The 14134-nt window shown below is 44.8% G+C and overlaps 1 protein-coding gene across 1 annotated transcript in view; it reads left to right on the forward strand.

Annotated features, from left to right (window-relative positions):
• LOC123665294 (erythroid differentiation-related factor 1) overlaps window positions 1–13574 on the forward strand; it is a 32681-nt gene extending 19107 nt beyond the window's left edge. Inside the window, exons 13-16 of the mRNA XM_045599615.1 lie at window positions 2082–2262; window positions 6006–6145; window positions 6532–6689; window positions 13020–13574. Of these exons, the coding sequence (XP_045455571.1) occupies window positions 2082–2262; window positions 6006–6145; window positions 6532–6689; window positions 13020–13402 (862 nt within the window). The 3' untranslated portion in view covers window positions 13403–13574. The remainder of the gene's footprint in view (window positions 1–2081; window positions 2263–6005; window positions 6146–6531; window positions 6690–13019) is intronic.
• Window positions 13575–14134: the final 560 nt, after the last annotated feature.

A 14134-nucleotide genomic window follows, 5' to 3' on the forward strand; every position in this document is an offset into this window, starting at 1 on the left:
GATATTTGTGTCCGTTGCTAACTAAATTTGTATGTAAATAACTGTACTGTAAATTTTAAGTGTAACAAAGAATATATATACAGAGTGGCCGGTCAGTTGACGTCATAAAAAAAAATTAGGTCCGGTATGTTGTGGTGTATCCGAATCACCCCCATGTATGTTACGCGATATTTTATAGTTTAAAGTACAACTTATGCGAATTCAGTTGCAAAAAATAAAACTCTAAAAAATCTTTTACTTTATTTTTAGAAATTTTTTAAGATGGTCAAGTCGAAATTTCTCAAAAAGTCGAAAAAAACTCCTAAACTATAAAAAATCACGTAACATAACATGGGGGTGATTCGGATACCCCACAACATACCGAACCTAAATTTTATTTATGACGTCAACTGACCGACCTGTATAATTCATAACTAATATTGTTATCAACATATTTCATTTTCATGAAAGTTTTTTTCGGTCACAACACTGGTTAGCGGCTGTAGCGCTGGCGGTTGCGGGTTCGATCCCCATTTTTGACCATACAGATGTTTGTCGTGATCTGGGTGTTTGTGCTATCCTTGTGGATCTTTCCCACCGTACCTCGGAAAGCACGTTAAGCCGTTGTTATTATTTACACCTGATAGTGATTGTTACTCATAGTAAGAATAGTAGCAAACTGCATTGGAGCAGCGTGGTGGATTAAGCTCTAGTTGTTCTCTTATATGGGGAAAAGAGCCTAGCAATATTTCTCAATATTACAGGCTGAAGCGAGCGAAAGCGAGCGGAAGTGATGTATTTATTTACTTTTGCTTAACTGAGTTTTAGTTTGTTGTTAATAAAGTATGCAGAGAATTTTTAAAATTTGCTTGAAATATAAGGCAGAGATTAAAACTGTCTAAAATATATTAATATTTTAAGTCGTCTGCACATAAAATATTACAGAACTCAAAACAGTCCTTTTTATCATTAACAAATAACACGAACATTGAGGAGCCTATTATCGAACCCTGAGAAACACCAGATGTTAAAGGAATAAACTTCGAACAGCTATAAAAGGTTTTTTTTTCATTTCCAATGTATGTCCGAGTTAGATAAACTCCTGGACAAGCTGCATCTTCGATTATAGATTGGATCGGAAAGGATATGGTTGCTGAACATGAGCTTGATCATATTATCTTATTTCATCCCGAGCCCAAGTCCGACCCGCCTTAAAGCAGTCTTAAGGTTAAACAGTTCCAAACCCGAATTTATTCATTTGGAACAGTAAAAATAATAATTAACTGATACTGGTACATGCACGATGAGCTATAATAATTTCATAATACACGTGTAAAGTGTTACACGTGTAAGCCAGTGTCCTGTCAGTCTATTCTAAGTAAATGATAATCATCAAAAATAATCAATGTCGACAAATTGAAAGACAGACGGCAAATTATCCAGATGCTGTTTATAAATATGACAATAGTCATCCCATATAACCTGACCAGTGTCACCAAAATATTGGGTTTTCGTAACATTTATTTTTAATATTTTAGGCCAAAACGGTCATAAGTAACTAATGTTTCCGTGACAAAAGTGCTGTGTCCTCACAGTGCCCGTAATTCTGCTTCACTTTCGGTGCAGATATCATATTCAGTTTTTTTCTAATTTGAAAAACAAAGAAAATGAGCGTGGCAGTGATATAAGTTGAAATATCTGAATACAGATTGGCGCTGTATTGCTGTCGTTATCGATCACGGCTCAAGACCAAAGTTTGAATAGATCATACTTATGTTTTTCATGGTCTAGACCTGCGGTTCTTAGCTTTTTGCAGTCGTGATGAGGGCCCTTTGTCAAAATTAATATTTTGCAATGGATCTAATCATGGAGTACTTAGTTATTCCTAATTAAAAGTAGTCAAAGTACTAAACTATGGCCTAGAGAGCATCACTTTAGGAACTCGCTTTCGCAAACCAATTTGGGTGCTTTTAAGGACCACCAATGGTCCGCGGAGCACTCGTTAAGAACCACTAATCTAGACGTAGTTTCGGAAATAGAATTTCCATGCTTTTAAAAGAAGTTGGGAGTGAAATGTTTATTAATGAAATTTGTTGTCGTAGTTCGCATAAGCGCGCCCTGTACAATGAGGCTGAGGAGCTGTATCAGAAAGCGCTCCGCCTCTTGGTCCCGTGCGAGGCGTCCGGAGCGGAGTCCGTGATGGAGCTGGTGGTGTGGGAGCTGTCGTGCCACCTCTACACGCGCGCCACGCTCATGCAGGACCGCCCCTGCGAGCACTCCAACGTGAGTACCTCCCTGCCTGTGCTCCATACATCGTACTGTGTGGGAGCTGTCGTGCCACCTCTACACGCGCGCCACGCTCATGCAGGACCGCCCCTGCGAGCACTCCAACGTGAGTACCTCCCTGCCTGTGCTCCATACATCGTACTGTGTGGGAGCTGTCGTGCCACCTCTACACGCGCGCCACGCTCATGCAGGACCGCCCCTGCGAGCACTCCAACGTGAGTACCTCCCTGCCTGTGCTCCATACATCGTACTGTGTGGGAGCTGTCGTGCCACCTCTACACGCGCGCCACGCTCATGCAGGACCGCCCCTGCGAGCACTCCAACGTGAGTACCTCCCTGCCTGTGCTCCATACATCGTACTGTGTGGGAGCTGTCGTGCCACCTCTACACGCGCGCCACGCTCATGCAGGACCGCCCCTGCGAGCACTCCAACGTGAGTACCTCCCTGCCTGTGCTCCATACATCGTACTGTGTGGGAGCTGTCGTGCCACCTCTACACGCGCGCCACGCTCATGCAGGACCGCCCCTGCGAGCACTCCAACGTGAGTACCTCCCTGCCTGTGCTCCATACATCGTACTGTGTGGGAGCTGTCGTGCCACCTCTACACGCGCGCCACGCTCATGCAGGACCGCCCCTGCGAGCACTCCAACGTGAGTACCTCCCTGCCTGTGCTCCATACATCGTACTGTGTGGGAGCTGTCGTGCCACCTCTACACGCGCGCCACGCTCATGCAGGACCGCCCCTGCGAGCACTCCAACGTGAGTACCTCCCTGCCTGTGCTCCATACATCGTACTGTGTGGGAGCTGTCGTGCCACCTCTACACGCGCGCCACGCTCATGCAGGACCGCCCCTGCGAGCACTCCAACGTGAGTACCTCCCTGCCTGTGCTCCATACATCGTACTGTGTGGGAGCTGTCGTGCCACCTCTACACGCGCGCCACGCTCATGCAGGACCGCCCCTGCGAGCACTCCAACGTGAGTACCTCCCTGCCTGTGCTCCATACATCGTACTGTGTGGGAGCTGTCGTGCCACCTCTACACGCGCGCCACGCTCATGCAGGACCGCCCCTGCGAGCACTCCAACGTGAGTACCTCCCTGCCTGTGCTCCATACATCGTACTGTGTGGGAGCTGTCGTGCCACCTCTACACGCGCGCCACGCTCATGCAGGACCGCCCCTGCGAGCACTCCAACGTGAGTACCTCCCTGCCTGTGCTCCATACATCGTACTGTGTGGGAGCTGTCGTGCCACCTCTACACGCGCGCCACGCTCATGCAGGACCGCCCCTGCGAGCACTCCAACGTGAGTACCTCCCTGCCTGTGCTCCATACATCGTACTGTGTGGGAGCTGTCGTGCCACCTCTACACGCGCGCCACGCTCATGCAGGACCGCCCCTGCGAGCACTCCAACGTGAGTACCTCCCTGCCTGTGCTCCATACATCGTACTGTGTGGGAGCTGTCGTGCCACCTCTACACGCGCGCCACGCTCATGCAGGACCGCCCCTGCGAGCACTCCAACGTGAGTACCTCCCTGCCTGTGCTCCATACATCGTACTGTGTGGGAGCTGTCGTGCCACCTCTACACGCGCGCCACGCTCATGCAGGACCGCCCCTGCGAGCACTCCAACGTGAGTACCTCCCTGCCTGTGCTCCATACATCGTACTGTGTGGGAGCTGTCGTGCCACCTCTACACGCGCGCCACGCTCATGCAGGACCGCCCCTGCGAGCACTCCAACGTGAGTACCTCCCTGCCTGTGCTCCATACATCGTACTGTGTGGGAGCTGTCGTGCCACCTCTACACGCGCGCCACGCTCATGCAGGACCGCCCCTGCGAGCACTCCAACGTGAGTACCTCCCTGCCTGTGCTCCATACATCGTACTGTGTGGGAGCTGTCGTGCCACCTCTACACGCGCGCCACGCTCATGCAGGACCGCCCCTGCGAGCACTCCAACGTGAGTACCTCCCTGCCTGTGCTCCATACATCGTACTGTGTGGGAGCTGTCGTGCCACCTCTACACGCGCGCCACGCTCATGCAGGACCGCCCCTGCGAGCACTCCAACGTGAGTACCTCCCTGCCTGTGCTCCATACATCGTACTGTGTGGGAGCTGTCGTGCCACCTCTACACGCGCGCCACGCTCATGCAGGACCGCCCCTGCGAGCACTCCAACGTGAGTACCTCCCTGCCTGTGCTCCATACATCGTACTGTGTGGGAGCTGTCGTGCCACCTCTACACGCGCGCCACGCTCATGCAGGACCGCCCCTGCGAGCACTCCAACGTGAGTACCTCCCTGCCTGTGCTCCATACATCGTACTGTGTGGGAGCTGTCGTGCCACCTCTACACGCGCGCCACGCTCATGCAGGACCGCCCCTGCGAGCACTCCAACGTGAGTACCTCCCTGCCTGTGCTCCATACATCGTACTGTGTGGGAGCTGTCGTGCCACCTCTACACGCGCGCCACGCTCATGCAGGACCGCCCCTGCGAGCACTCCAACGTGAGTACCTCCCTGCCTGTGCTCCATACATCGTACTGTGTGGGAGCTGTCGTGCCACCTCTACACGCGCGCCACGCTCATGCAGGACCGCCCCTGCGAGCACTCCAACGTGAGTACCTCCCTGCCTGTGCTCCATACATCGTACTGTGTGGGAGCTGTCGTGCCACCTCTACACGCGCGCCACGCTCATGCAGGACCGCCCCTGCGAGCACTCCAACGTGAGTACCTCCCTGCCTGTGCTCCATACATCGTACTGTGTGGGAGCTGTCGTGCCACCTCTACACGCGCGCCACGCTCATGCAGGACCGCCCCTGCGAGCACTCCAACGTGAGTACCTCCCTGCCTGTGCTCCATACATCGTACTGTGTGGGAGCTGTCGTGCCACCTCTACACGCGCGCCACGCTCATGCAGGACCGCCCCTGCGAGCACTCCAACGTGAGTACCTCCCTGCCTGTGCTCCATACATCGTACTGTGTGGGAGCTGTCGTGCCACCTCTACACGCGCGCCACGCTCATGCAGGACCGCCCCTGCGAGCACTCCAACGTGAGTACCTCCCTGCCTGTGCTCCATACATCGTACTGTGTGGGAGCTGTCGTGCCACCTCTACACGCGCGCCACGCTCATGCAGGACCGCCCCTGCGAGCACTCCAACGTGAGTACCTCCCTGCCTGTGCTCCATACATCGTACTGTGTGGGAGCTGTCGTGCCACCTCTACACGCGCGCCACGCTCATGCAGGACTGCCCCTGCGAGCACTCTAACGTGAGTACCCTACCTCGATCGCTACAGTGCCAATATGCCGAAAACCGTTCGTGCATAAGCAATTTCGAAAAAGACATGATATAACTTTAATTTCGTCGTAAGCAAGACGAACCGTTATCTGAACGTAGGAACATGGAATGTATTTTAATTAAACTATCATTTTTAAATGAATCTCCTACGTGGAGAAAAACGTGGATATCGAGCAGTGGGATGTAACAACCTGAATCGTTATAAATGAAAAAAAATCTTAGCCCTTCTTTAAATTTTACTCTATCTTAATATATCCAATGAGCGAGTAAGCACGTCTATAATTTACAATGAAGGGACGGTTTAATTAGAACTACCTTGTCCGATTAGCTATAGTATATTAAGACCAAGTAAAGTTTTGTTTGACGTGGGACGTCATTTATAACACCTACAGGACTCCCAATCGTAAGAACACCTTATATACATGAACTCCTCTATTGTTACAGGAAGTAAATGAAGTTGCGGAAGCACTTAAGTACGCTCTGAAATATTGCCCCACAACTCCTGGACCGAGGCAGTACTTGTACCAGTTTAGAACGGCTATGATCTACCATCGCTTGGGGTCGCTGTACCACTCACAATACAGGTGAAATGCTTGTGTGATTGCAAAAAATAATAATAATACGTAGCTACTAGTATTATCCCGTTGGTCCTGTGGTTGGTGGCTCTACATTTTTGAATTAATAGTTATTATTGGCCCTAGACTCTCAGTGAGCAGCCGAGGCCGCACATGGTTGTGGGTACGGTTCCCGTCTCAATTCTAGATGCAAAACTTAAATATTTAGTTTGTTTTACAATATTGAGAATGACATGAGATTTCTAAATAAAATCAAACAGAGTCAAATCGTCTTGAAACAACCATTAAACATTTATAGATATAGAAAAGTTGCTCGCAAAACTAACAAATTATCCTGCAAATAAAACATATATTGATTATAATAATTATGTATTGTATAATATGTTTGATTGCAGAACGACAAACGAGGACGGTGTGCGACGACGGAACCTCCTCAAGACAACGTGCAGCTACTACGAGCGCGCCGAGCTGCAGTTCGCGGTGCTCGAGGACGCCGCCATGTTCCTCACCGTGCGCCTCGAGCACGTCGCGGCGCTCGAGGTGCACGCGGCCGGTCAGTGCGCGACAGTGACACATGACACATGACACATGACACGCGACACATGACACGTGACACGTGTTACACACTACGAGCGCGCCGAGCTGCAGTTCGCGGTGCTCGAGGACGCCGCCATGTTCCTCACCGTGCGCCTCGAGCACGTCGCGGCGCTCGAGGTGCACGCGGCCGGTCAGTGCGTGACAGTGACACATGACACATGACACATGACACGCGACACATGACACGTGACACGTGTTACACACTACGAGCGCGCCGAGCTGCAGTTCGCGGTGCTCGAGGACGCCGCCATGTTCCTCACCGTGCGCCTCGAGCACGTCGCGGCGCTCGAGGTGCACGCGGCCGGTCAGTGCGCGACAGTGACACATGACACGCGACACATGACACGTGACACGTGATACACACTACGAGCGTGCCGAGCTGCATGAGGATCTTATAGCTTTACAAGTACATGCGTTCTACGTGTTTCTGACAACAGCAAAATATTACTACCGACACTAATTACTCTTACCGATACATTTTTCCTATACTACTTTCATTAAAGGTTGCCTGGAAGAGATCGTTATAGGTGATAAGGCCGCCTTTGCATACTTGTTTGTTTTTCTATATAATGATTCTAAATTGTAACTTCTTTTTTTGTGTGCAATAAAGTTTTAATCAGTAAATGAATATAATAATCTGCCGGATTGCGTTGTGGGTATGATCGTACTAAGGGATAGTCTTTTTTTAAACCGTCAGATTAAGGATTTTTTTGCCACATAATTGTTAGATTCTGGGTTAGTACGATGAAAACATCAAGATGAAGTTTCTGTTTAGACTTTAGCATAATAATCTGACGCGCTCGATTTTTCTAACAATTGATTTTTTTTACTAATCCGATCGACTGCCCTAAACATCCGACACTATATAAATGGTTCAAGTATGGTTCGAGTACTTTGCAAGGTCAAAGGCTGCTTCGATTATTTCATGCTGACGCGCTCGAGTCACTGCCAAAAATCCCCGATAGGTCTCCCCTACTATAAGTAATGCAATAATCCATTATCACTAAAATGATAGGTATATAGTTTGTGGGTTACGAAATGGAAACAAAAACAATGCTCGCGCTACTTGATTTCGTTTTTGTCAAAACATATTTGGTTTAGACTTTAGACTTTGGTTTAGGTTAACAACATGTTATGAATTGGTGAAGTTAAAATTACGTTAAAATAACTAGTTGATGTAATTCGCTATGCTTCGAATAGAGGACTATCAGGCGTTCTAACTAACAACTAATAATCAAGTCAGTGTAGTCTTAATTGTTAGTTAATATCATAAAAAAAAAACAAATTATCCATATCTTTTTGGTCCTTCGAGCTAAAGAGTATATCGTTTTATTTAGTTTATCATTTCAATATAAATAGATTGTGTGGTAACGAATCACCCAGGTGTGTCACAATAATGATTAATATGAAAAAATAAATTTTATTTAATTAAAATATGTTGGCGTTAACTGTAGACAAGTTATTTCTGATGAGTTGGCAAAGCGTCACGTTCATACGTCATCTTTGTATTGTGAAGATTAAACTTACATTGCTATCATCTAGGCTATTATTAGGTTCTCAGTTCAAGTAAATATTTAATTTAAACATCTTATACTATCATTTGCATTACGTGATTTGATAGAACATACATTTCGTATATCTGATTTAATGTATTAATGTTTTACAAGGGTTAATTACTTCATACAGATTACAAATTTTTTCTTATTAACTTCTTATAAAAATCGCATTACCTATTAAGGTGGATACAACATTGTAAATAAGTTTATAGTTTTTTATTAATTACTATTAATCCTCAATCTCGAAGGAGTTATGTTATTGCAGGATGTATAAATGTTATGTATGGAACTCGTATCGATCTTGGTACTCAGTTGGCTAAACGGCTTGATGAATTTTAGACAATTATTTTATTACAGGACTCTTCATGAATAGAGGAGACTGTGTTGCTGGTCAAATTTATATCATAGATTTAGTTTGTCGATTGAACAGAAATATTTCTAAATTCAATAATAAAACTTGATTTGTATGAAAGGGAAAAAGGGAAGTTTATATTTATATATGTACTAGCTATCCACTCTCGGCTTCGTTCGCTTTGATTAGAACATTTTGGCTATTCCGTTTTCCATCATTAAAATATAGTCTACTTGGTAATCTAATTACCAATGGCGTGGGAATGTCGGGACTTAAATTATTCTCTGTTATTCTGGTTCTCCGGCTAATTGCGTACCAAGATTTATTATAATCAGTTCAGTAGCTTTTGCGCGAAAGATTAACAAACACTGTTACGTCCGACCTGGAGCATATTGAAAAGTAGTGGAAGCGTGATCTCAGGTACGAACGGGACGAACAATTGTCTGCAGTACGCAGAGCTAACACTCAATGTCTTAAATAAAAATCCTACCTTAGTTTCACTGAATACTGTTCGGTGAAGCCTCGCCAGGTATAACTTAATTAACATCAAACTATAATTGGCCAATCATTACGTCTAATGCTAATCAATTATACTTAACTGAAGTGGCGGGCTGAAGCAGGAACCAGCAATCAAAATGGCCGTTGTTCGGCGTAGTTCACTCACGTTTTTCACAATAATTCAACAAGGAATACAAGGAATACAATTTGCTATTAACAATTAAATTACTTCAAACAACAAAGGATGGTTCGATCAACAAAGGCGATAATTTTTCGCGAGAACGAACAAGTACAAACAAAAGCGTAACTTTTATACGGAGACCGCAAAAACGATGCAAATTTTAAATTCAAAAGGTGACGAATGACAGCTCATAGATAAAACCATTTCGTAAACTATACTAACTGTCATAGATAATATAATAGTTTAGTGTTGCTACATTTGGTTCATAACATCTACCCGCCTCGGCCAGGACTACCTGGCCGCTAATCAATTGGCAGTCGTGACAAGGTTGATACCGCTCTCTTCAGAACAGAACCGTCCACCCGAACCTCAGCAAAACGGGGCACTCCATCTGCTCCAAAGACGAGGTTAAGAATGCGCCCTCTGCGCCAACACAGTGGCGGTGAGTTAGCGTCCTTAACCAGAACGAGGTCACCAACATGCGGTGGATCAGTCTTGTCAGTCCACTTAACGCGCTGCTGGAGAATATGCAAATATTCCAAATTCCAACGTTTCCAAAAGCTCTGAGTGAGTTGTTGGATCAATTCAAACCGCGAGAGACGATTGAGTTTCACATCAACATAGGGGTATTCCGGCAGGGCGTTCAGCGGCCGTCCAATCAAAAAATGGCCCGGTGTGAGGGCTTCCAAATCGTTAGGGTCTGAAGAGATCGGGCACAACGGGCGTGAATTCAACATGGCTTCAATTTTGCAAAACACAGTTGCGAGCTCCTCAAATGTTAATACGGACTCGCCAATTACTCGTCGCAAATGTGTTTTGGCAACCTTTACAACACTTTCAAAAATTCCTCCCCAGTGGGGGCATGACGCGGGACTGAACTTCCAAGTTATTCTGCGACTAGCTAGTCTAGACGCAATCTCAGTCTCATTAGACGCCAAAAATTCATATATCTCTTTTAAATAGTTATTTGTGCCTTTGAAGTTGGTGCCGCAATCCGACCGAATCAAGGACGGTAGTCCTCGTCGTGACACGAATCTATCTAACGTCGCAACAAAGGCCTCTGTCGAGAGGGCTGAGACTAGTTCTAAGTGTACCGCCTTGGTGGACAGGCAAACAAAGACGCACAGGTAGGACTTGACCGTCTTACTGTTCCTGAGGGTCGAGGTCTTAACCGAAAAGGGACCTGCAAAGTCCGTCCCAACTCCAGCAAAGGGCCTTGTCTCTGTGACCCGATCCGACGGCAGGTCACCCATGATAGGCTGCATGGTAGAGGCCTTGAGTCTATAACAAGACATGCAGCGAAAGACCACACTACGGATCGTCCTTCGGGCCGATAAAATCCAAAATTCTCGTTGTAAAATGGCCAATAAGGCATTACAGCCGGCGTGGGAGTTCTTGATGTGACGATCAGTCACCAACAAACTCACTAAGTGGCCACTTTTGGGCAACAGGAGGGGATGACGAGCTCCATACGGGAGGTTTGCGTTCCTTAGACGCCCTCCGACTCGCAAAAGACCCGCACTGTCCAAAAAGGGGTTCAGTTTGCAAATGGCTCCAGACAGCTTACATTTGCCTTTTCTCAAAATATCAATCTCATTTTCAAAGTTCTCTTCTTGCACAGAACGAACCCAATGAAGAAGAGCATCCTGGAGCTCTTGTGGCGATAAGAACGCCTCCAAACATTTGTTCTGTGGGTGTCTACAATTTCTGGTGAAGCGCTTGATCCAAGCGGTGACCCCCAGTAATTTGTCTAATGAGCTGTAGCGATTCATTAGGAAATCTGGGTCGAACGGATGGTCCCGCCGTTCAATCGCAAGGGTTCGCAACCCAGGCAATGTGACAGTATCCAAGGCCGGTGTTCGCGGCCAATTAGATTCTGACCTGGTCAACCACTCAGGTCCCCACCACAGGGAGTGCTCAACCAAAAAGGGGGCCATACATCCCCGTGATGCGCAATCAGCAGGGTTGACTTCGCCAGGCACATGCCTCCAGATTAACGGGGTTTCCGATTTCTGGATCTGAGAGACCCGATTTGCAACAAACACCTCTAAGGTGTGGACTGACGTCTTCAGCCAACATAGGACAATTTGACTGTCAGTCCATGCATAGACTGTCTCAATGTTAACTGACGGGCACAAGGTGGACATGACGTGATTCAAGAGGCGAGCAAGAAGGGCCGCCCCTGACAACTCTAGCTTGGGAATTGTCAAGGTAGTTCGAAGAGGCGCGACCTTGCTCTTCGCCATGACCAATGACACCTTCACTTGACCATCCATGGTCACGGTGCGCAAATATACGGCTGCTGCGTACCCACGTTCCGAAGCGTCCGAAAACCCATGAAGGGACGCTGTATGCTTCCCTGGTGGAAGCATAGCACGGGGCAACGATATCATATTGATAGCAGGCAATGAGGAAGCAAACAGGAGCCAGTCCTTCAAAATAGCTTCGCGGAGTGGCTCGTCCCATCCAAGACCTGCAGTCCAAAGTCTCTGCAGGAAGCATTTGGCCCAGAATATGACTGGGCATATCCAACCATTGGGATCAAACGTTCTCGCGACAGTCGACAGAACCAGCCGTTTCGTCCAAGTGCGAGGCGAATCCAAATCGACGTTGAACGTGAATCAAATGAGTGAGAAATCTTAAATAACTTCAGTAATAATACAAGAAAAAATTAAAACTAAGTTTTTTAATCTAATATTTCAACAAACTAGATTCAAAGCAATAACACAATTTACTCAACAAATTAATGAATTTACTGATAAATACCCATTTAAACAGCTATTTCTAATCTTATACTAACAAACAAGAGTATTTATAAGAAATTAACCTTTAATAAAGCATAAGACAACAGCTGTTATTAACTCAAATCCAAATATTAGACCTTAAGTATCTAAATATAATATTTTAATAAAGAAAGAATTAAACAAATTGTGTCCTAACTTATTCATTCAATATAATAAACTGAGCAACAATAAGTTAACCACGCTCTGCTACCAAAACTTGTTACGTCCGACCTGGAGCATATTGAAAAGTAGTGGAAGCGTGATCTCAGGTACGAACGGGACGAACAATTGTCTGCAGTACGCAGAGCTAACACTCAATGTCTTAAATAAAAATCCTACCTTAGTTTCACTGAATACTGTTCGGTGAAGCCTCGCCAGGTATAACTTAATTAACATCAAACTATAATTGGCCAATCATTACGTCTAATGCTAATCAATTATACTTAACTGAAGTGGCGGGCTGAAGCAGGAACCAGCAATCAAAATGGCCGTTGTTCGGCGTAGTTCACTCACGTTTTTCACAATAATTCAACAAGGAATACAAGGAATACAATTTGCTATTAACAATTAAATTACTTCAAACAACAAAGGATGGTTCGATCAACAAAGGCGATAATTTTTCGCGAGAACGAACAAGTACAAACAAAAGCGTAACTTTTATACGGAGACCGCAAAAACGATGCAAATTTTAAATTCAAAAGGTGACGAATGACAGCTCATAGATAAAACCATTTCGTAAACTATACTAACTGTCATAGATAATATAATAGTTTAGTGTTGCTACATTTGGTTCATAACAAACACACATTCATCCTCAGAAACTTTCACATTTTTAATATTAGTAGAATTAGACATATTATAAAGTACATAATTATTTAATTTTAATGTCTGATATACATATCTCCTTTTGTTACAGTGACGCCAAACTTAAAACTAAAGTATCTCCAGAACGCGCTAGAGTTATTGAAGCAGTGTGAATCGATAATAGAAGTATTAAAAGAAAGGGAACCTGACGAGGTCAAGGAAAAGCCGAAACTAGAAGACGAGGAAGAAAAAACAATGACAAGCGACCACAGCCTCCTTAATCTCTTTGAGAATAGACTGCATTTCATATTAAAAAGTATTATACAGTACTGCAAATCGCAGTCTAATAAAGATTACGCAAAAATGACAGAAATGTATAAAAAATCATATTGTGCTAGTCTGAAGATACAGAAATCAGACGATGTTAAATTATACGCGTCCAGTATATGCAACGTGTTGGAGAAAATCGAGGATATTATGTTTTCATATACTTGATAGTGATGGTTGTACAAATCTCGAAAGTAACTCCTATGTTAAACATCAATTCGCCTATCGTATATGAAACGTCATAATGACGCATTGCCATTGGATTGAAAATTCTTTTTTGTAAAATATAGGTAGTATTTACGTGATTATTGATCAGTTATAAATAAATGAAAGATAGTTTTTTTTTTAAATAATTACAATTGTCAATAGTCGATGTGTGCTCGATAGGATGGCTATGAAGATATTCACATATAAGGAAATAATACAGGATGGGTTACTTATAAATCGAGCCTAGTAGTTCACTTCACTAAAATTTGATTTCGAAGATTTTATTTTGACACAAAACAAAAGAAAACGTTGAAAATGACGATATATATAGTTTTGAAAAGTGTTTTTCTACTTGTGTAATGTAATTTAAAATGAAACATTTTATATGTATTTGACTTAAATATCAATTTAAGTGAAATTTTAATAATTTTACGAATAATAAAAATTCCTTGGTCTAATAATAATAAAATCGCACAAAAACTTTCTAATGAATTTGTCCTATTAAAAAAATATATTTTTGGTAAGCAATATATATCAAAGAATAATTTGACACATATACTTTGATATATATAATTTCATCATTACAGCCTATACAGTCCACTGCTGGACATAGGCCTCCACAAGTTTACGCCAAAAATAACGTGAACTCATGTGTTTTGCCCATAGTCACCATGCTGGGCAGGCGGGTTGGTG

The sequence above is a fragment of the Melitaea cinxia genome, chromosome 23 (assembly GCF_905220565.1).
Source record: "Melitaea cinxia chromosome 23, ilMelCinx1.1, whole genome shotgun sequence".
Taxonomy (NCBI): Eukaryota; Metazoa; Arthropoda; class Insecta; order Lepidoptera; family Nymphalidae; genus Melitaea; species Melitaea cinxia.